This window comes from Gopherus flavomarginatus, chromosome 4 (genome assembly GCF_025201925.1).
Source record: "Gopherus flavomarginatus isolate rGopFla2 chromosome 4, rGopFla2.mat.asm, whole genome shotgun sequence".
Lineage (NCBI taxonomy): Eukaryota > Metazoa > Chordata > Testudines > Testudinidae > Gopherus > Gopherus flavomarginatus.
The window spans coordinates 176,970,317-176,992,839 of record NC_066620.1 but is presented as its reverse complement, the minus strand read 5'-3'; the positions used below and the strand labels follow the sequence as shown (position 1 = coordinate 176,992,839).

The 22,523-nt window shown below is 40.3% G+C and overlaps 1 protein-coding gene across 1 annotated transcript in view; it reads left to right on the top strand.

The window, feature by feature from the left end:
- The window catches only part of MYOM2 (myomesin 2), a 122,975-nt gene that overhangs the window by 87,814 nt on the left and 12,638 nt on the right, over positions 1–22,523 (top strand). Inside the window, exons 26-36 of the mRNA XM_050950610.1 lie at positions 1,163–1,307; positions 1,421–1,480; positions 3,346–3,413; positions 9,464–9,577; positions 11,114–11,201; positions 11,762–11,800; positions 12,505–12,610; positions 17,869–18,032; positions 18,369–18,405; positions 18,506–18,528; positions 19,275–19,330. Of these exons, the coding sequence (XP_050806567.1) occupies positions 1,163–1,307; positions 1,421–1,480; positions 3,346–3,413; positions 9,464–9,577; positions 11,114–11,201; positions 11,762–11,800; positions 12,505–12,610; positions 17,869–18,032; positions 18,369–18,405; positions 18,506–18,528; positions 19,275–19,330 (900 nt within the window). The remainder of the gene's footprint in view (positions 1–1,162; positions 1,308–1,420; positions 1,481–3,345; positions 3,414–9,463; positions 9,578–11,113; positions 11,202–11,761; positions 11,801–12,504; positions 12,611–17,868; positions 18,033–18,368; positions 18,406–18,505; positions 18,529–19,274; positions 19,331–22,523) is intronic.

Genomic DNA, 22,523 nt, shown 5'->3' with positions numbered 1-22,523 from the left:
TAAACATTAATATCATAGTAGCAGAGAGGCCCCATTGTGCTGGGTACTGTACAAAAACAGATAAAGAGACAGCCCTTGCCCCAGAAAGCTTCATAGTAAGAGGTGAAGGATAGGTGACTGGGACATAAAATCAGCAAATGAATATGGTGATGACTGATTATCATAACCTAGTCCCAGATTTGGACCTTAGCATCCAAAATATGGGGGTTAGCATGAAAACCTCCAAGCTTAGTTACCAGCTTGGACCTGGTAAAGCTGCCACCACTCAAAAAATTAGAGTGTTTTGGGGCACTCTGGTCCCCCCAAAAACCTTCCCTGTGGACCCCAAGACCCAAATTCCTTGAGTCTCACAACAAAGGGGAATAAACCATTTCCCTTCCCTTCTCCCTTCCAGGTATTCCCTCCCTGGGTTCCTGGAGAGATAAACAGAAGCAAACTCCGTGAATCTAAACAGAGGGATTCCACCCTCCCCGTTTCCAACCTTGGAAAACAGAAGTACCGAGAGCTAATCTCTCTTCCCCCCTCACCCAGAGGGAATGCAAAGTCAGGCTAGTAAATTTAACACACACAGATTTCCCCCTGACTTCTTCCTCCCACCAATTCCCTGGTGAGCACAGACTCAATTCCCTGGAGTTCCCCCCTAAAGAAAAACTCCAACAGGTCTTAAAAAGAAAGCTTTATAAGAAGAAAGAAAAATACATAAAAATGGTCTCTCTGTATTAAGGTGACAAATACAGGGTCAATTGCTTAAAAGAAATATGAATAAACAGCCTTATTCAAAAAGAATACAATTCAAAACACTCCAGCAACTATATACATGTAAATACAAAAAAACAAACCTATCTTTGTACTCACAACTTGGAAACAGAAGATTAGAAAGCAGGAAATAGAGAAATCCTTCCCATAGCCGAGAGGGAGATAGGCAGAAGACCAAAAAACAAAGGACTCACACACAAACTTCCCTCCACCCAGATCTGAAAAAGTCTGGTTTCCTGATTGGTCCTCTGGTCAGGTGTTTCAGGTACTTCTTTCCAGGTGTAAGAGACATTAACCCTTAGCTATGTGTTTATGACACTGATATGTTAGGGAATTATAAATAACTTGCACTACACATCGTATTGTGTAGCTATACTTACCTACTATAATGCTTATGTAATTTCAGCGCCATAGAATTAAGTGTGACTATTCAAATGGCATTATTGAGATGCTGATGGACCAATTTACAATTGAAAATGAAGGTACTTACACTGTACAAATTGAAGATGGAAATGCCAAGAACCAGTCTTCATTAGTTCTCATTGGAGATGGTAAGTTCTCTGAAACATTTGGCTCAGCCTATGAAAAATAATGCACTTCAATTATTCTTTTGAGTTCTTCAGCAACTAACTTTTTGTTTAACACTTTTCTTCCATTAATTTAGCATTCAAGGCTGTGTTGGCTGAGGCTGAGCTCCAGAGAAAGGAGTATCTCAGGAAACAAGGTAAGAGAGGAAGGGCTGGTGACTTAAGGCTGAATTGTTGCAGCTAACGGAGCACCTCTTGTGAATGATGAGTGTCCTCAACTCCCTTTGACATCAGTAGGAGTTGAGAACACTGAGCATCATGCAGGAGATACTGAACACTTTGCACAATTGGGAATCTTATTTCCCAAGAAGTCTGTATTACACACACTATTTCCCAAGAAGTCTGTATTACACACACTATTTCCCAAGAAGTCTGCTATTAAACACAGTTGTACACACTATCCGAAACCATAATTATGCTTTCTTAGGGTCATTTACTTCTCTCAGTTTGTGATAGAACTTGCACTATATGATGTGCACACAAGTAGGTAAAGTTGGGGACCTTACAAGAAGCTGTCTTCTGATTTAACTGGTGAGGGATCCTTCTGTAGGCTCTGTCTGATCCAGCAAAGCATTTCAGTATGTGCTTAATTTTAAGCATGCAAGTAGTTCCATTGATATCATTGATCAGAAACTGTGTGTGTGTGTGTGTGGGGTGGGGGGGGACGGGAAATTCACACATGCAAAGTATAGTGTCAGATTCATCCTGTAGTCCCTGTATAGACAAATTCCAACAAAGAATAGAGGACTGGGCCCCAAATATGCACCTATTATTCTCTTTGTATCAAGTTCAGTCTAAATTTTTATTACAATGCAAATCAAGAATAATTTTTGCAGTTCAAGGAAAGTAGTATCTAGTTAGATGTCTAATTCAGAATACATAGCTGCTAAATCCTTTTTTTAAAATATTTTCATTCTAGTTATAACGTATAATTATAATTTATCAAGCATTTGTTATTTAGAATGTTTTAAAAAATTATTGCTTATTTTATTTGCTCCAAACTTTGCATAAGTACCTTTGCATAAATACTAATCTCAGAACACCAGCTAGCAGAATCACAAAAATTGGAGATGGCAAAAATTTATTAGTTCATCCTGTTATCTCTCTGCTAATCCACCTATTTTTATTGATCTCCCCAGTACATCTGCATAAATAATGTAATTTTGTATTTTCTGTGTTGGTTTATTTATAGTCTTATGAATGAAGATACAAAATATTCCCGTCAATGCACAAGCTCAGAGGATTTTTTCCTGTGAAGAGCTGAGCACTGTCAACCCTCAGTGACTTCAGTGGAAGTTGTAGGGACTCAACTCCTCATAGGATCAGACATTAAATTTATGTTGTTAGGTCCTGATCTTGCAAACACTTAAACATATGCATAACTTTACTCACATGAGTCATCCCTCTGACTTCAAAGCGACTGTGTCTGTTAGGACAGCTACTCATGGGCATGCCTGTTTGCAGGATTGGAGTAGGTTATGGGGGAACACGAGTAGTTCAGATTTCTCTTTGGCAATATTAGACATTATTTAAATAATGTTTCATTTAATGTAATTTGGAAAAATGTTTTGTCAGGGATTTTTGCTTTCAACATTTAATTGGGTGAGCATTTTGAGACACTTGTTTATTCTCCAATTCCCTCTCCATTAAATATTTCATTTGGACATTTGTTGGTAGCCCTATTCTACCTCTTTCCTATTCTTAGTTGGCAACCGGGTAATATCAAATTTAATAACTTTATTGATCTCACTCAGTAAGCTGTAGTGCATTTGGGAATGGTACATCTCCCTTCAGCTGCAAACTAAGATGGGTCCCACAGTTTTTTTCCCTTCTTTACCTCACATCAATAAGACAAACACCTATTGAAAGGTTTCTCCTTTAGGAAATATGTAGTTCATGAACAATTGGGCTCCTGGATCTACTTTCCCCTGCTCACACTGAAATGAGAAGTGTTCCCTTGTAGATTCCATAATACATGTTTTAAATTCATTTTGTTTCCCAGGTCCTCATTTTCTGGAGTATTTATACTGGGAAGTTACAGAAGATTGTGAGGTTTTACTTATTTGTAAGGTGAGAAAATATATTTGGAAACATTTTCCAGGCAGTTTTATAAAATCTCACAATAATATGTAGAAGATGCATTTTTAAACATTATTTGTTTTTAATAGTGAGTTTAGCAAACAAACATTTCTTGTATGAATTTAGATGACAAAACAGGACTTTTCATATTTCTAGTCAATGATTTTGAAAAAGTAACATCTTAATTTAGAAGTAATGTATACGAAATTCTGAGAAAGCTCTTACTGTCATTAATTGTACTTACATGCTTTCCTAGGAGGCTTTACTATTCTAGTTGCTTTACTTTTTATAAGAACTCATAATGAGAGGAATGAATAATTAAAAGGATTTAATTTGGGAAGCATCAAACTCAGGATGTTCACTGCTTTTTGAGCAGTGCAGACACTTTTGTATTAGTTTTAACTACTCATTTTTAATAGGTTTTGGGTTTCTAATTAGAGTTGATTGAATAATTCATCATGAGTAATTTATCTTACACATTTAGTAGCTTTTTTTCCTGTTCACAAATTATCTGTGAACACACATAAGACTTTAGCTTCAGCTCATGCCCAGCATAACTAAGTGGGGAGGCAAAAGTGGCTCTAAACTGCCATTCTGCTTCTCCCAATCCTGGGGCTGAGCTGCCCTCTGGTATAAATTAGAGCAGCCACATGGCTGTCTCTAACATATATTGGCTAGCACAGTACCCTAAGGACCATTCTTCTGGCCAGAGATAGCTGAAGTGTGCCATGATCCAGTCACACCTTCTCCCATCCAAGGCATGCTCTGAGCTATGTCATCTATATATACTGGGGGAAGCAGATGCTGTCGGGTGCACTACACTCACTTTCAACTCTTACAATAGGGCAATCATCAGAAGGACGGAGTTAATTTCTAGATTCTCACAGAAGAAGGCAAGATGGTTGCCAGGACTGCTTTTCAATCAATGGTAGATGCAGCTGATACGTCTCCAAGGGTGATGGCTTCTGCCTTTATAATATAATGCAGGGAATCATGCTTTCATACTTCACTGTTTCCAGAGAGGTTCAAAACACCACTGAAGACCTGCCCCTTGATGAGACTCATGTGTTTAACCAGAAGACAGATGTGTCTTTGCACACCCTGAAGAACTCCAGAGGCACCTTCCACTCCCTGGGTATATATACTCCTGCTCCCAACAGAAAAATTCATAAGTAATCATAAAAGCCTAGACCAATGACTCAGTTCTACCACCAGAGACCTTATGAGCCACCCCAAAAGAGAGACGGGGTTGAAAAGCCCCACATCTTCCACAGCAGATTCTTCATCCCAGTACCAGCCCTCAGCTAAGCATTGTTTTTGATGGGAGATAGAGAGCTGCAAACCACTAAGTTCAACACCTGCTGATCCCCATGCACCCTTTGGGGTTTGTCTAGCACTATTTTTCAACACCTGGAGTGCAATAACAAAGGACAAATGGGTTCTGAATGTCATTCATTCTGGCTATACAATAGAGTTTATATCTGTACCACCTCCAGTCTCCTTTCGCACCCCCTTTTGGGGGCTACTCTCTTGAGAAGATTCTTAAACAAGAAGTAGAATCCCTCTTACAGCAAGGAGCAATAGAGGGGATTCCTTTTCAGTACCAAGTGTGGGGTTTTCACTCAATGTACTTCCTAGTACCCAAAAAGAAGAGCAGTTGGAGACCTGTTCTCAATCCTTGCCATCTCAACAGTTGTAGTCTCAGACTAAAGTTTCATATGATCATATTGGCATCTATAATTCCATCCCTGGAGAAAGTCGTGGTTTTCAGTTCTCGATATGAAAGGCGCCCACATTTACATGGACATCCATCCCGCTCATGGACAGTTTCTCAGATTCATGGTGTGCACCCACCACTTTCATTACAGAGTACTCCCTTTTGGAATTGCTGCTGCCCCCAGGGTCTTTACCAAGGTGTTCTCTGTAGTAGCAGCCTTATATCAGATGCTAGGATTTCACTGTTTTCTCCTGTCTCAATGATTGGCTTCTTGTTTCCAACACAAGCCAAGAGCCTGTGAGTCGACTTTGACAATGCTGCAGCTTCTCTTCTCTTTAGGGGTCCATGCAAATTCCAAAAAGTCCATCCTCACTCTAACACAGACTTTACACTTCATTGGGGTATCCTTAAATACAATCACAGCAAGGGCTTACCTGCCAATGGACAGGTTTCAGGCAACGAACAATCTCATAGACCAAGTCATAAGCAACTCTTTAGTACTTGTCGAGATTTGTCTCTCTCTCTCCTGGATCATAAGGCTTCATGCACTTAAGTCATGCTTTTTGCCAAGCTCCACCTTGGTTGCCTGCAAGCCTGGCCTCAGACAGTGTACTTACCAAATCTGCAGTCCAGGAGCACCATAGTGACTATTCCAGCCAAACTAATATCCCTGCTATGGTGGAAAAATCCCCACCAGGTATGTGTGAGCATCTTCTTCCGTGCCTCCTCACCACATAGGATGATCATTACAGATGCATCCCTGTTGTGTTGAGGAGCCCACATGAACACTGTACAGCACAGAGCACCTGGATATTTCAAGAGTCCAAGATGTACATCAATATTCTGGAACTGCAACCAGTTCAAAGGGCTTGAGAAGCCTTTCTCCCATTCATTTAAGGTCACCATGCCCTCATAATGTCAGACATCACACAATCGGATCACCCTATTGGCAGTCTACCTCTCAGGGAACCTAGTGTACTCACTCAGCAAGCAACACTGTGATGAATAATATTTTTACTTAGTGGGGGACCCCCATCGGAGACCTGTTTGCATCCCAAAATGAACAGGAAGTGTGGCATATACTGCTCCAGAGGTGATGCTCTACTTCTTCCATGGTCAGTCCGCTTGAACGATACCTTCCTTCCATTACCACTCCTACCTTGGGTCTTACAAAAGATTCAGCAGGACAGAACATGAATCATTCTCCTTGCCCCCAACTGGCCCAGACAATTTTGGTTTCTGAGCCTCCCATACATGTTATCTTGGGCACCAATCATTATTCTGACATTTTCCTAACTTCTGATGCAGGGAAACAGCAAATTCAAGCATCCCAGCCACTGTCTGCTTCATTTCAGGGCTTAGTTTTTGGATCGGCATTGTCCTTAGAATGATCATGCTCTGAAACTGTACAGAACATCTTTTCTAACAGTAGAAAAGATTCCACTAGAAAATGTTACCTAGCCAACTGGAGGCATTTTTCTATCTGGATGTACCAAATATACCCCCAGAAGCTAAGATATGCCTCTTATTTTTGTCTATGTACTTTCCTTAAAGACAGCAGGTTTGTCCATCAACTCCTTATGAGTCCACTTGGCACAATCAGTGCATGCCATCCACCTTCACAGGGTATCTTGATCTTTGCACACCCACTGAACAGCAGATTCTGGAAAGGCCTAATCAAAACCCTTCTGCCAATAAAAAAGCCAGGTCCTTGATGGGATTTGAATTTTGTTCTTTTGTTACTTGCTAAACCTCCCTTTGAACATGGAGCTTCTTGCTCCATGTCTCTCCTTTCCATTAAAGTTGCATTCCTGGTAGTGATCACCTCAGCCAGGAGGATTGCTGAGCTTGGAGCCCTGATGGGAGAGCCCCCTTTACTATATTCCTTAGGGACAAAGTTTCATTAAGTTCACCCCAAAGTGGTTTGCATTTCACCTGCACCAGTAAATTCACTTACCTGTGTTGTTTGCAGAACCTCATGCATATTCAGAAGAAAAGAAACTCTATGTTCAATCAGCCTTGACCTTTTACCTGCAGAGAACGAAAACAATCAGAGAGTTTCCTAGACTATCTGTCACCACAGCAGAAAGAGTTTGGGGTTAGACTCTATTTTCTCAAAATGGATCTCGGGCTGTATTTTGCTCTGCTATTGGCTGACTGATTTTTTCCCCCTTCTCTTGGAGTAAGGGCTCATTTCACAAGAGTGCAACATCTATAGCATCACTTCAAAAAGTGTCTCTACTTGATAGCTGCAAAGCAGTTACATGGAGTTTTATCCACACATTTGTGAAACATTGTGCCGGGGTACAGGACTCCTCTGCTGATGCATCTTTTGGAATGGTGGTCCTTCATTTGGCTGTGCCACCCTCATCTTCATACCCTCCTCCTACTTGAGTGCTGCTTGTCATTCACCCATAGTGGAATACACATTGGGACCAGCACTCAAAGAAGAAGAGAAAGTACTTACTTTATAGCAATTAAAAGTTCTTTGAGATGTGTGGTTCCTGTATGTATTCCACTTCTGCCCTCCTTCCCCCCTGCTTCAGATTGTTTTTTCATTCATGATAGAGAAGAAACTGAAGAGGTGGTCAGCCTGTCCTATCCTTTATCTCCTTGGTCAGAGGCACAAAGTGTGCAAGAATGCATGTTCAGACCATGCATTCAGACCTCCGGCGCTGTGTGCATGGAGCGCATGCATACCCACAGTGGAATACTGCTAGGGACCACACATCTCAAAGAACCTCCAGTTACTATAAAGTAAATAACTTTCTCTCACTAGTAGCTCAGCAACAAGCAACACTCACATCTACACTGGAGTTCACATTTTCCAATGATTAACAAAAGAATAAAGAAAATGCCAGAAAAATTTACTACATTTCACACATCATTTGTATCCCATTCACTCACTGAGATCATGAATTAGACACTATGTAGCAAATAAACCACTCTTGCAGGCAGCCAAGAAAACTCCCAAACAGTGGGCAAAATGCTCAGCTGGGGTAAGCTGGCTTTGCACCATTGACTTGGAGAGAAATTAATTGCAGTAATCATTGCCCACAACTTGTGCAATTAGTACAAAAAATCAAAACGTACTTTAAGAACCAGACTTGCAGTTGTAGGTCCTGTTTGTTCAGGGGGCACAGGAAAGGAATGTAAAAATACACAATAAAGAGAATCACAAGCTTGCTTGCCGTACATTTTATAACCATAGATTTGAAAATCAGTTTCTCTTTCATTTTATCCTCTAAGCTCTGAACTCAACATTCCTTGAATGCTTAACCGTGTTAGGTAAGAGTCCATCTGCTGAAACCCAGCATCCTTTTATTAGACCTGCCTTTAATTTTATGACACTGGTGTAACTTTGTTTAGTATGTGAATGCAACCAAGCTGAAACAGTGCAGCTTGCAAAACTCTGAGTGACAAAACTTTTATTGAGAGACCTGTTAAATGTCATAAAACAACATAAAAATTACATTGGCAGTACCTCTAAAGAGTGCTGAACTTCTGCTTTTAGTCACTCTCCTTTTAGCTGCTTCTTTGAAATCACACTTTAAACTCGCCCATCCAGCAGTATTCTAAGTGTTACCTGATACACAGCGATATTTCAAACATCAAGCAATGCTGAAACTACAACTGTAACCTCTTTCTCCATTGTTACTGCTGAAAGGCCACTGCTACTTCAAGAAGGTCACTCTAATCCCCTGAGCCTTCCTCACAGCTGCCAATGGATAGTTTTGTAGCCAGAACAACCAGAGCACAAAATGATCTAGCCACTTCCCCTTCTACCCATAACTGCCCCTTCTCATCCCTGGCTATTCCCCCCAGCCTGACCATAGCAGGATGATGTCTGGCTGCACATTTTGCCCCTGTGCCAACCTAGCCAGGGGGAATTCTTTTGGCATTACTCCTGTTCTCTTTACGACCCCTGCCAAAGCAATGTAAATGGGCCTTTGTGGGGATTAGACTCTGCCGCATAATGTACATAGGCCTGAAAGAATTGTACCAAACTCCACCTCCTAGACAGAGAGTAGAAGTTAGTGCTCATGTGGAACGGGTGCAGCTCTGGAATGCACTTCAGGATTCTGTAGTGCTCTGTAACCAGAGTCAGGACAGACCATGGAACTCAGGCCATGGAATCTATATGCTACAGATGTGTTAGGACCAAGATTTGGCTCAATACAATTTAATTGTAATTGTTCCATACAGTGCTTATCTGATGTTCATAATAGATAATAGAAAAATGTATCCTCTTGTATTGAAAATATAGTTAAATGGAGATGTCTTCTGTCAACATATAATAATATATGCACTTTCTGTTGTGCAGGTGGCAAACACTAAGAAGGAGACATTTTTCAAATGGTACAAGGATGGTTCTGGGCTTGAGGTTAAAGAGTTGCCTGATTTACAGAAAGGAGTGTGCCAGCTAACTATTCCAAGGGTATGATATAATCTACCAATTATCAGTGACAATTTCTGCATAACATTTTACCAAGTTGAATCCTAAGCCAAGTGTCAACTCAGTATTTCTATGGGCCATTTTAAATGAAGGTACATTTGCTACACTCTAGTTCATTGGCATAATAGCTAGCGCTAATAACAGAGTGCCCATTTTTATTATCCGCTCAACTAATTCCTTCAGGACTCGTGTATGAATACGATGTGGTCCTGATGACTTGTTGCTCCTTAATTTATTAATTTGGTCAAACATCTCATCTCCGACGGTGTCTCATCTTTACTGCCCAAAATGAATAGGTCTGAGGTAGGAATCTCCCCAGCATCCATTATAGTGAAGACTCATGTGAAAAGATTATGTCCACTTCTCTGTAATGGCCTCCTTCTCCTTAATTGCACCCCCTCTGCTCCCTAGTAGTCCAGCAGACCCAGTGATCCCTTGCAGATTTCCTGCCTTGACTGTAAAAGGTTCCCTGTCACTTTATTTTATCTTTGGTTATTTGCCCTTCAAAGTCCCCATTAACTTTTTTAACTTCCGTCTTACAATTTATCTGCAATAGGTTATGTGCTTTCTCTTGGCTTCAGCTGTGCAGGGTTAATATTTCCTGAAGGATATCTGTTTGGCTTGAATAACTTATTTTGCCTTGACATTTAGATACACTGTGTTTTTCCCCCTGTTTTCCTGCTTCTGTTTTTGTTTAGGACTTATGATTCTATTATGTAATCTCCATGCTAAGTCCAAATATTTAATTTCCCCATTTTTGACTTTGACCAACTTCCTAATTTAAAAAAATACAAGAAAACCTCCCTTTCTAAACCATAGTGTCACTATACTAGATTTTAATATGTAACTTCTCTGGGGATAGTGACACTATGGTACAGTAATTTATTGAACCAAATATGGAGTGCTACTGGAACTAAATCAGGAATATTGACAGGGCTTTGCAGTGGAGCCCGGAGCTGGAGCGCGGAGCAGCTCCAAAGCAGTGGAGATGCAGGTTTTTGCCTGGAGCTGGAGCAGAGCTGGAGCACAGTGCCAAAGTCCTGAATATTGAGGCTTCTTATGTGCTCTAGAACGAAATGTTCCTGAAAGCAATCATTTCGTCTGAAGAGAAATTGTCTCTCTAAACTTCTTCCCAATGACATGTCCCATTTGACTAGTTTATACATCAGTAGTTGAAGTCACCCATTATTAGTATCTTTTTTAGACTTAATTGACTTTTGGATCTCACTAAACTACTCAGGCCATATGTATTTGTTTATATGGAACATTAGAGAGAAGCAACCTATTGATAGATAATTGAGCTAACTTTGTATTATAGTATAGGATTAGTGATTTAGCACACGTGAATACAAGAAATAGAGCTTACTTACCAGACCTAATCTTGAGTTTCTTCTCATTGGTAGTCATTGTTGAAGCAATTCAAAATAAGATCTTTGATATAGAAAGTGGTCTAGTACTTGCTTATATCCCCAGCTCTAATTACAGTTATATAGTAAATGTGCCATGTTTTATTTCTAGCTGTCTAAAAAGAATCAAGGTGAATATAAGGCAACAGTGTCAGATGACAGAGGTCAGGATGTGACTACTTTTGATATATCAGGAAAAGGTAAAGCTCAATTTGTTATGGTGAAGTAATGCATGACTAACAATTCTTCAAAAGATGGCAAATCATCTTCCCTTGAAAATGGATAACACAGGAAACTCTTGTGCTCTAGTTAATTTCAAAGCTCTTGCTATTTTTAGAGGACTCAGAAACTATATTGGCTTTGGGCCAAATTCCTTCAGTCTTGGACTGAGCCAAGCATTCTTCCTCAAGTAGATTTTAACTATTCTTAGAGGAAAATATGCATTAGTAAGGGAGGCAAAATCTGGTCCAAAATAACAGCTTAGATCACAGGTAGCAAAAGAGAGTTTTATGTCATTAAAAATGATTGAGATAGTGGTGGACTGTTCCAATTTAATGTGTCTTCCCAAACATTGCTCAGTAAAATGGTGTCAGAGTTAGTTAAAATATGTGGGTAATATAGAATGATTTATTGCCAACATAAACAATTTCTTTTTAGCCCCTAATGTGGTGATTTTTCCATACCATTTTACATATAGCAAGGCTACATTCTGAACAATTTTTACTATTTATTGGCATGTTTCCTTTTTTCTTCTCCTCAGTGTTTGATGATATAATCCTGGCAATGAGCAGGGTCATTGGTAAGTAATTGCTGTCTCTGACTTTCATGTCATATTTTGATACTAGAATCGTGAGAGCCTGAGGCAAGCGGGAAATCTCTGGGAATCACGATGCATATCCTATTATGGGCACATTGTTAAGTTTCTAAATAGGGATTTGATTTTGCTAATTGGCATTATTAAAGGGGAACAATGAATTATTCCACCTGGCTTGTATTGTTTAGTTACTATAAATGTTTTAGGGCTATTATTTATAGTTTTCTTCATATTAACCTCAGGTAAACAAATGACCATTTATACAATGTAGAGAGGATCTGATTCTGATCCCACTGACACTGATGCACCTTAGGAGTCACTCCAAGGTGCCAATGGAGCAGCATCTGTGTAAAATAGGTATGAAATCAGTATCAGATCAATATTATTTAATCATCATTATACAAATAGTTTATTACTTTTAAAATAATCATACTGGTAGTAAACTTAATAAACAGCAACAACAGAATGATACTGGACCAGACCCACAGCCAGTGTAAATTAGCATAGCTCCACTGAAATCAACAAACTATGCCAGTCTACACCAAAATAATAACTATTTCCTAATTATAACTGTAGTTTTTGTAGGTGAACCTATATGTTGAGAGGGCAAGTATTGTGAAAGCCCGATTTGTCTTTTTGCACCACAATACACTGTGTTCTTTAATAGGAATGTGTTTTATTTTATGCAGGTAAATCTGCTTCTCCACTGAAGGTCCACTGCACTCCAGAAGGAATAAGACTTCAATGTTTCCTGAAGTACTATGCAGATGAAATGAAAGCTAACTGGTATCAGAAGTAAGTGAGGGTGGCTGGCCAGACAGTGAATTCAGTGGGAGATTTAAATAGATGTTAAGGTCTGCAGGATTTATTTTTATTTATTATCTTTTTTTATGACATTCAGATAGCACCTCCCATACAATTGATCATCCCAATGCTTCTGTAAGACAAGGAAGTAATATCATTCCCATTTTACAGAGGGGGAACGATTGTACAGAGCTATCAAGTGGCTTGCCCAAGGTCATAAAGGAAGTCTGTAGCAGAGCAAGGAACAGAAGATCACCAAAGTTCTAGCAATTGTGCCATCCACAGGAAAGGAGAGTTTGCAGGATAATGTTTTTAAACATAGTAATTCCTTGATATCCACTAGAGAGAGTATAGGAAATGAAGTAGTTTGAACTGGATAGAAAGGGCCTGAGTCAGCAACACGTTACCCCAGTTTTATGCTCATGTAAAGCCATTGATTTCCATGAAGAAACACAGACATACAATGGGAATAACAGTACTGAACTGGGTTCAAGGAGCACAAGGAGAACATCCGTGAAGACTATTCATAAGGTGAGCTTCCTATCAAATAAGTTTCACCCTTTGAACAAATGTGTTGTTAATATGACTTAAAAAGCAGAAAAACTATTTGCCTATTCACCTTGGCTAATGAGTGGCTTGAGATTTAAGGCAGTTTACACCAAACCCTTATCCAGTGCATATGGGCAGAATTCTATATAACAGAACACTGGTAAAGTGGAGGCATCAACAGACTTATGTATACACAGCTGCTAAAAATCTGCCCAACTGCATAATATGCTTTACGCACAATTTTGTCTTTTAAAATAAAAAAGTAACTATAGCTAAGACAGAAAGGAAATTACAATCCTGCTATGAACAGAATTATTATAAACCAGAATTATTTAGAGTTAAATCAAAGACTAAAAAGACCTGACTTTCTATTTTAAATTAAATTGCAGCTACCCATTCTTAAAAGGAAGGTAGACAAATCTTTGTTTTTCATCAGCGCAGCACATAGCATAGCATGCAGATTTCCAGAAAGCACTGAATCATCCACCACAATGCATAGAAATCCTAAAGCCAGCATGCAATCATCCACTCATTGCTCAGTGGGGAGCATAACATAGTTTCTAACAGATATCTATCTGGGCTAGAGAGCTAAAACTAGTTCTCTTCTTAAAAGCTAAGAGCGCTGAAAAAATTCCTTTTCTCATCAAGGTAGCTCTTTGTAGGTGTGAGGCCAAATCAATCCTGTTTGGACAAATTATTTATTCAATCAAAGAGAAATTCAATCCTGACTTTATCAATTTAAAAATTAATCCAGGGAAAATATGATTGAGAAGAAGGAAGGAAGTACAGACTATGTTAAATTAAGTTTGGCTAACGGGAGACAAGAGAAGGTTTAGGAAATAGTCTGGAGCAATATAATTACATCAGTATTTTTAAAGAACTCCTTATTGATTTATTGTAATTGGGAAGTTTGCTTAAAAGGAATGGCACAATATGCCCTCTGATACGTAGTTTAGTTTCCTAGTATATACTTCTCTGCCTTTCCCTGTTGGTTGGCAGTATAACTATCTGGTTGCAATAGGAAAGTATAACTGAATGTTTTTGCAAGACATATATGAAGTTCAGCTATTTTTGAAATACTTTGTTCGCACAATTTTTTTTTACTTTGCTATTTTTTGAGTGGAAAATATTTACTTTTTAAAAAATTGCACTGATAACTGAAAAAAGTCTTTGTCCTTTCCCCCAAGCCCTTCAGCTTTGGGATGATAGCATGGAGAGATTCAGCCCCAAAAGAGAGGATTTTTTTCTGAGGAGGTTAAAATGAAAGTCGTATTGCAACCTTAACTATAGCAAAGCAAAAATAGACTCGCACAGGCTCAGTGCCACCAGTGATTGCTTTTGATGATACACAAGACTGCACATCCAGGAACCTCTCTGAACATATGCAAACACTTGGAAGGTGGTAAGGTGATAGGGAATAGCCAGCATGGATTTGTAAAGAACAAATCGTGTCAAACTAATCTGATAACATTCTTTGATAGGATAACGAGCCTTGTGGATAAGGGAGAAGCAGTGGATGTGATATATCTAGACTTCAGTAAGGCATTTGATACAGTCTCGCATGATATTCTTATAGATAAACTAGGAAAGTACAATTTAGATGGGGCTACTATAAGGTGGGTGCATAACTGGCTGGATAACCGTACTCAGAGAGTAGTTGTTAATGGCTCCCAATCCTGCTGGAAAGGTATAACAAGTGGGGTTCCACAGGGTTCTGTTTTGGGACCGGTTCTGTTCAATATCTTCATCAACGATTTAGATGTTGGCATAGAAAGTACGCTTATTAAGTTTGCGGACGATACCAAACTCGGAGGGATTGCAACTGCTTTGGAGGACAGGGTCAAAATTCAAAATGATCTGGACAAGTTGGAGAAATGGTCTGAGGTAAACAGGATGAAGTTCAATAAAGATAAATGCAAAGTGCTGACTTAGGAAGAAACAATCAGTTTCACACATACAGAATGGGAAGAGACTGTCTAGGAAGGAGTATGGCAGAAAGAGATCTAGGGGTCATAGTGGACCACAAGCTTAATATGAGTCAACAGTGTGATACTGTTGCAAAAAAAGCAAACATGATTCTGGGATGCATTAACAGGTGTGTTGTAAACAAGACACGAGAAGTCATTCTTCCGCTTTACTCTGCGCTGGTTAGGCCTCAACTGGAGTATTGTGTCCAGTTCTGGGCACCGCATTTCAAGAAAGATGTGGAGAAATTGGAGAGGGTCCAGAGAAGAGCAACAAGAATGATTAAAGGTCTTGAGAACATGACCTATGAAGGAAGGCTGAAGGAATTGGGTTTGTTTAGTTTGGAAAAGAGAAGACTGAGAGGGGACATGATAGCAGTTTTCAGGTATCTAAAAGGGTGTCATCAGGAGGAGGGAGAAAACTTGTTCACCTTAGCCTCCAATGATAGAACAAGAGGCAATGGGCTTAAACTGCAGCAAGGGAGATTTAGGTTGGACATTAGGAAAAAGTTCCTAACTGTCAGGGTAGTTAAACACTGGAATAGATTGCCTAGGGAAGTTGTGGAATCTCCATCTCTGGAGATATTTAAGAGTAGGTTAGATAAATGTCTATCAGGGATGGTCTAGACAGTATTTGGTCCTGCCATGAGGGCAGGGGACTGGACTCAATGACCTCTCGAGGTCCCTTCCAGTCCTAGAGTCTATGAGTCTATGAGTCTATATACTCATCTGAGCTCCAGACACCTCTAGAAACAGATAAATAGAAATAAATAGAAATCTGACTCCATGACAGAGTTTTATCTTTGATCACCCAGAGTCCCATCACATCTCTGAAGGCAGTGTACCGAAGCATAGGTTGGATTCCCTAAGCACTCTATACAGTCTTTGCTTTAGAAATTTGCACTTCCCTTTGCTTCTTGACCCACAAACAGCGATCACCAAAAGCCATGGAGCTTTACAAATAAATGTGGAAAAGAGATGCCTCAACCTGAGGGGCCAAAGGCACAAAGACACCACAGGGTGTATGAGTTATGGATACCTGTAGCTGGGGGCCATCTGGTCATAAAAGGAGAGGAAGATAGATGGAACCCAACAGATATTGCTCATCCATGTGGAAATCAAAATGGGCCTGGACTAGGGTTATCAGCTCTCCCAGTTTCACCAGGAGTCTCCCGGAATCGAGTCCTATCTCCCAAAGGCTACTGAAGCCAATTCAGGAGATTTTAGGCCATTAAAAGTCTGGCAATGCAATGGGCTAAGGCAGGATCGTGGGGAGGGAGGTGAAGGGGGATCTGCGAGCTGCCCCCACTCTGAGCACCGACTCTGCAGCTCCCATTGCCTAGGGAGCTGCTGGTATGGTGCCTGCAGGCAAGGGCAGCACGTGGAGCCCCCTGCCCTCACCAGGGGCTGCAGGGATGTGTTGGCCGCTTCTGGGAAAGGCATGGGGCCAGGGCAGGCAGGGAGCCTGCCTTAGCCTCACCGCGCTGCCGACCAGGAGCTGCCTGAGGTAAGCGTCACCCAGTCAGAGCCTGCACTCCCACACACTCTTTGGCACTCCAACCAACCCCCTGCCCCAGCCCTGAGCCCCCTCCAAGAGCCAGCACCCTAACCCCCCTCCCACACCCGAACACCCTGCCCCAGCCCAGGGCCATCTCCTGCACCCAAACTCCCTCCCAGCATCCACACTTTCACCCCTCCTGCACCCCAGTCCCCTTCCCCAGCCCTGAACCCCCTCCCAGAGTTCACACCCCTTCCTGCATCCCCACCCACTGCCCCATGCTCAGCCCAGAGCCTCCTCACACTCTGAACCTCTCACCACCAGCCCAGAGCCTGCACCCCAACTCCCTGCCCCAACTGGTGAAAGTGAGTGAGTGAGGGGGAGAGCAAGCGATAGAAATAGGGGGGATGAAGTGAAGGGGGGGGTTCTCAGAGAAGGGGCGGAACAGGGACGGGGCCTCTGAGAAGGGACAGGATAGGGAGCGGGGCAAGGGTGTTTGGGTTTGTGTGATTAGACAATTAGCAACCCTAGCCTGGACCCAGCCCTGCAATCATTCCCAATGAAATCAATGGTAGTTTTGCTGGTATTAGGAATTCAAATTTGGGCCCTAAGTGTCAGAGATTCATCTTATTGCAAAAAGAAAATCTAAAATTTCATGCTGAAGTTCATACTACTTTTATTATTAAATTATTTCAAGTAAGTTAATATAGGTGAAAGAAAAAGATTCTGTACATTGGGAAAGGGGTATCATTTGCTAATATGTTTCCCCATCAAACTGGTTTAGCATTATGATATATTGCATACTAGTTTACATGTTTGTTATGATGTGCAAAAAGCCTTACAAACGTTATATATAATGTATGTGTATTTATATACACATATGTATATAACTGTCTTTGTCTATGAAAAACTGCCTGTCTCTCTCTCTCTATAAACAACATATATAATTATATATACTGTGTGTTTGTGTGACATGCACCCACAAACTCACACTATATATACAAAGAGAGAGAGTTAGATTACAATCCAAAGATTGATATTTTAACTTTAATGGTTCAGAAATGTTTCATATCCATACTGGGAAGAAAAAAGAATTCACTGTGAAGTTGTTCTCAGTAGTTGTAGTTTATTTGTAATTTTAAGCGCATTATGTTATCCTTTAAAAATTTAATAGTCAAATATTTTATGAAGAATGTGCATCAAAGCATTTTTAAACATATTTTTGTTCATTTTTTGAGGGAGTCTAAGGTTTCTTCTGGTGAAAAGATGAAGATTGGAGGTAGTGAAGAGGTTGCCTGGCTGCAGATATGTGAGCCCACTGAAAAGGACAAAGGGAAATACACCTTTGAAATTTTTGATGGCAAAGAATCCCATAAGCGCATGATTGATCTATCTGGACAAGGTAGAATACTGGAATATATTATAGTTCTGAGGTATGACGCATTTTCATAAACTAGATTAAATGGAAGAATAACTATAAAAATGGAAAACTATCAGCCAAAATCTGCCATGCTATAAGTGGACCCAACTTTTCTGGATACTTTAGCATTGAGACCATTTCCGCCAGGACTGATTTTGACCCCATGTGTTCAGTTTTCATTTGATATGTTGGTACTATGTAATTTTATGAGACATTTTAAAAGAACATTAACATATCAATGAGTGACAACATTTATGTTTACTTGTAGATAAGAACTATGTTACATTTTATATAATGCACTGAAATATTTCATTACAGCTTTTGATGATGCATATGCGGAATTCCAGCGACTCAAGTAAGCCATACATTTTTTATTTAGATCCTGTAGTTAGTGCCTTAATTATACAGTACAATATTAATTTATTTCTTTTTTTTTACACCTTCCACAACTATAGGGCAGCGGCTTTTGCTGAGAAGAGTAAGTATATTTTACATATTTTAAGAGACAATCTACTTCTAATCTTGTGACTTTTTTTTTTAATTTGGCAAACCTAATTCCAAGTTCCCATGTTTTTCATAGTTCCATGACAACAGAACCAACACATTGTTGCAGAATTTGGCCACAGAATTTGCTGTCATTTTTCAAAAATTGTGTCTAATCCTCTTTAGTTGCAAAGGAAACTTGCCAAATGAGACCTGGGTGGGTAACCACTGCTATGCTTTCTTAGAGAGCCTGAAACAATAAATTTAAAAGTTGTGAACTTCCTTCATCACACTGGGATGATGACTTTGAAACGTAATGATAACTACCACCTGGATGCTAAAAACCTAAATTGCTCTTGCTTTGTTGTGTTCCAAAAGCTTATACTGTCAGAGTCTCTCTAACAACGTCTTCGAGGCAATTGTATGTTTGGTACAAAAATCTGTGACACATTGTACATTAAAAATTTGAGGGAAGCATAAAATAGTTAATATTAAAATAAATAGCATCAGGAATACTGTATGGATTGTATTATTTTCATATTTCATTTAATACAAATCCTATTTTTAAGATACTGCCTCCTAGATGCTTGAAACTGCCCAAGAATTTCCTTTTGGTCTGAAGTCACCAATTTATTGCTAATACTACATCAGGATTTGTAAAGATTAACATATTTAGTGAGTAATAAATTCTTTCAGACTTTGTGATGGTTTGTTATAGTATGATTATTATTTAATTACTAGATCGTGGTAAAGTGATAGGAGGTTTGCCCGATGTGGTGACTATAATGGAAGGCAAGGTAAGGATGACTTTTGTCATTGTCATGTTCATATGTTGGGATTTCTGTGTTAGTGGGGAGGAGGCATTGGTTCAGAGAAGTAAAGAACCATGCAGTGTAGCCTTTTGGATGGAGAATGTATTAATTATTATGATTAGGATTATCAAAGCTGACCAGGGGATTTAATGACAAAGTTCCCACTAATTTCAGTGGCAGTTTTGTGGTAAATGCCCCTGTCAGCTTTGAAAATCTTCACCCATTATTTAATTTTAATTATTTATTTTATTATTTATTTGGATGTTTACTGTTCTATGTGAACAACCCCTCTCCCCCTCCCGCCCCCAGATCTGCAAGGGTCGCAAAGTCCCTTTTTCCTTTTTATCAGCGGCTTGGTGACCCCTACTTATAGTCAAGTGGGCCCAAGATCCTGAGCGCTTGTGGCTGGGTTCATAAAGTAGCAGACAACCGATAACCCTTACAATGTGTACAGCCTGGGCCCTTGAGGTCGGGACATGGTATAGCATTGAGACAACAGGGAGAAGTAGAGTGAAGTCCATGAGCCTGCAGCTCTCCATGCTGCAGCCCCACTTTCTTCTGGAGTCCTGGTGCTGTGGGGTAGGATGGTCAGCAGTAGGTTGGGCAGTAGTAAAGAGAGAGGCTGCTCAGGCTTTCCACAGGGACTGAAGGCACTGGTGCTGCATGGAACCTCTCCCTGCACTCTCTGGGCTGAGCCCTGCCCTAGCATAATTGTTAATAAGCAGCATGTCTGTTGCCAACATCTCTATTCCATTAGCATTAAAGTCAATGGGATGGGATCAGTTCCTGGCAAAATATTGCTATTAACTGAATGTTGTTAATATCGGGTTGCTATTAACTGGTATCCACTACAGAGGAAATCAATGACCAACAGGTGGTATTCTTCTTCTTCTTTGTGTCGTGTTCCCATGGGTGCTCCACTTCAGGTGCGCATGCACCTCTCAAGCCCCGGATCAGAGATTTTTCTGCTAGCAGTGCCCATTTGGTCCAGGCATGTGCCCTGTGCCTCCTTGTGGCAGACAAAGGCTGTATAGGAATGCGTGGACAAACCACCCTTAGTTCCTTCTCTATTGCTTGAGCTAAGATGGAGCTCTAACTTGCCCACCTTGAGCACGCCTCAGCTATTTCATATTCTTCTTAAGGTAATATTAGTTAGTATAGTTAGAAAGAGTTGTAGTTAGTAAGGCTAAAAACTATGTCTACCCTAGAGATCTTACAGCAACTTACAAACTATAATAGATTTGACAGACTTTATTGAGCACCTGCCACAGGAACATGGGTAGCAATTCCAGTCCATAATTTCAGAGGGCCATTGTCCAAGACTGCTCTTCAAGTATCCTTGGATGCTGCAAACACTGCCTTCACATCCATCTCCATGGCAGTAGTTATGCACAGGGCATCATGGCTCCAGCTCTTGGGGTTTCTCAGAAAAGAAGAGGACCTCCCCTTTAATGGCCATAGGCTTTTCTCAGAGACCACAGAGGAGGTCTTGCATATACTGAAGGATTTCTGAGCCACTTTACATTCACTGGACATATATACACCTACAAATAAGAGAGAGGTTAGTAGATCACAAATTGCCTAGAGATTATGTGCTGCTAAATCCTCTGGATTCCATAGATCCACCGAGCCCCTACGAGAAGACATGTTTCAGAGAAATAGGGCTGCTCACCCACCTTCCACAACCACTCAACCATCTTCTAAGTATAAATTTTGATGGGCTAGTCTAGGGTTCGAATCCTCCCACATCTCTGGTTTTACAGCTGCACCCATTTGCCCACCACCCTCCATATGGAGACCACCTTTCTTATTTCCAACATGCCTGGAGGTTGATTACTACAGACAAGTGGGTCATAGTGGTTATAACATTGGGCTATACCATCCATTTTACATCACTCCTACCCTTCCACTCCCCTTCCCTGTCCTCCTTCAGGGACCCTTCTCACAAGCTTGTATGAAGACAGGAGGTGAACTCTCTCCTCAGGATAGAAGCAATAGAACTGGTCCCTTCCCCTCACATGGACAAAGGGTTTTACTAGAAGTATTTCCTTGCACCAAAGAAGAACAGAGTGCGAAGATGAATCTTAGATTTTTAAGACTTCTAAACAAATTCGTAAAGTCTCAAAAGTTCAGGATGGTGACTCTGGCACCTATAATTTCTTCACTGAAAAAGGGGCATTGGTTTTTGGTCCTCAGCCTACAAGATGCCTTCTTCCAACATACACCTTTTGCACAGGAAATATCTATGATGCACTATAGGTCGGGATAATTTCATAAGAACATAATTAAATGAATTCTTTGCATCGGTCTTTGCATCGGTCTTTATGGCTGAAGATGTGAGGGAGATTCCCAAACCTGAGCCACTATTTTTAGGTGACAAATCTGTGGTGTCATTAGAGGAGGTTTTGGAATAAATTGATAAACTAAACTGTAAGAACTCATCAGGACCACATGGTATTCATCCAAGAGTTCTGAAGGAACTCAAATGTGAAATTGCAGAAATACTAACTGTGATATGTTTCAGAGTGGTAGCCATGTTAGTCTGTATCAGCAAAAACAACGAGGAGTCCTTGTGGCACCTTAGAGACTAACAAATTTATTTGGCCATAAGCTTTCATGGGCTCAAACCCGCTTCCTCGGATGCATGGAGTGGAAAATACAGTATGTAACCTACCATTTAAATCAGCTTCTGTAGCAGATGACTGGAGAATAGCTAATGTGACACCAATTTTTAAAAAAGGCTCCAGAGGTGATCCCAACAATTGCAGGCTAGTAAGTCTAACTTCAGGACCTGGCAAACTGGTTGAAACTATAGTAAAGAATAGAATTATCAGACACATAAATGAATACAATTTGTTGGAGAAGAGTCAACATGGTTTTTGTAAAGAGAAATCATACCTCACCAATATGCTATTATTCTTTGAAGCTTGTGGGCAAGGGTGATCCAGTGGATATAATGTACTTAGATTTTCAAAAAGCCTTTGACAATGTCCCTCTCCAAAGGCTCTTAAGCAAAGCAAGCAGTCCTGGGATAAGCGGGAAGGTCCTTTCATGGATCTGTAACTGGTTAAAAGATAGAAAACAAAGGGTAGGAATAAATAGTCAGTTTTCAGAATGGAGAGAGGTAAATCATGGGCTTTCACAGGGGTCTGTACTGGACCAGTACTGTTCAACATAT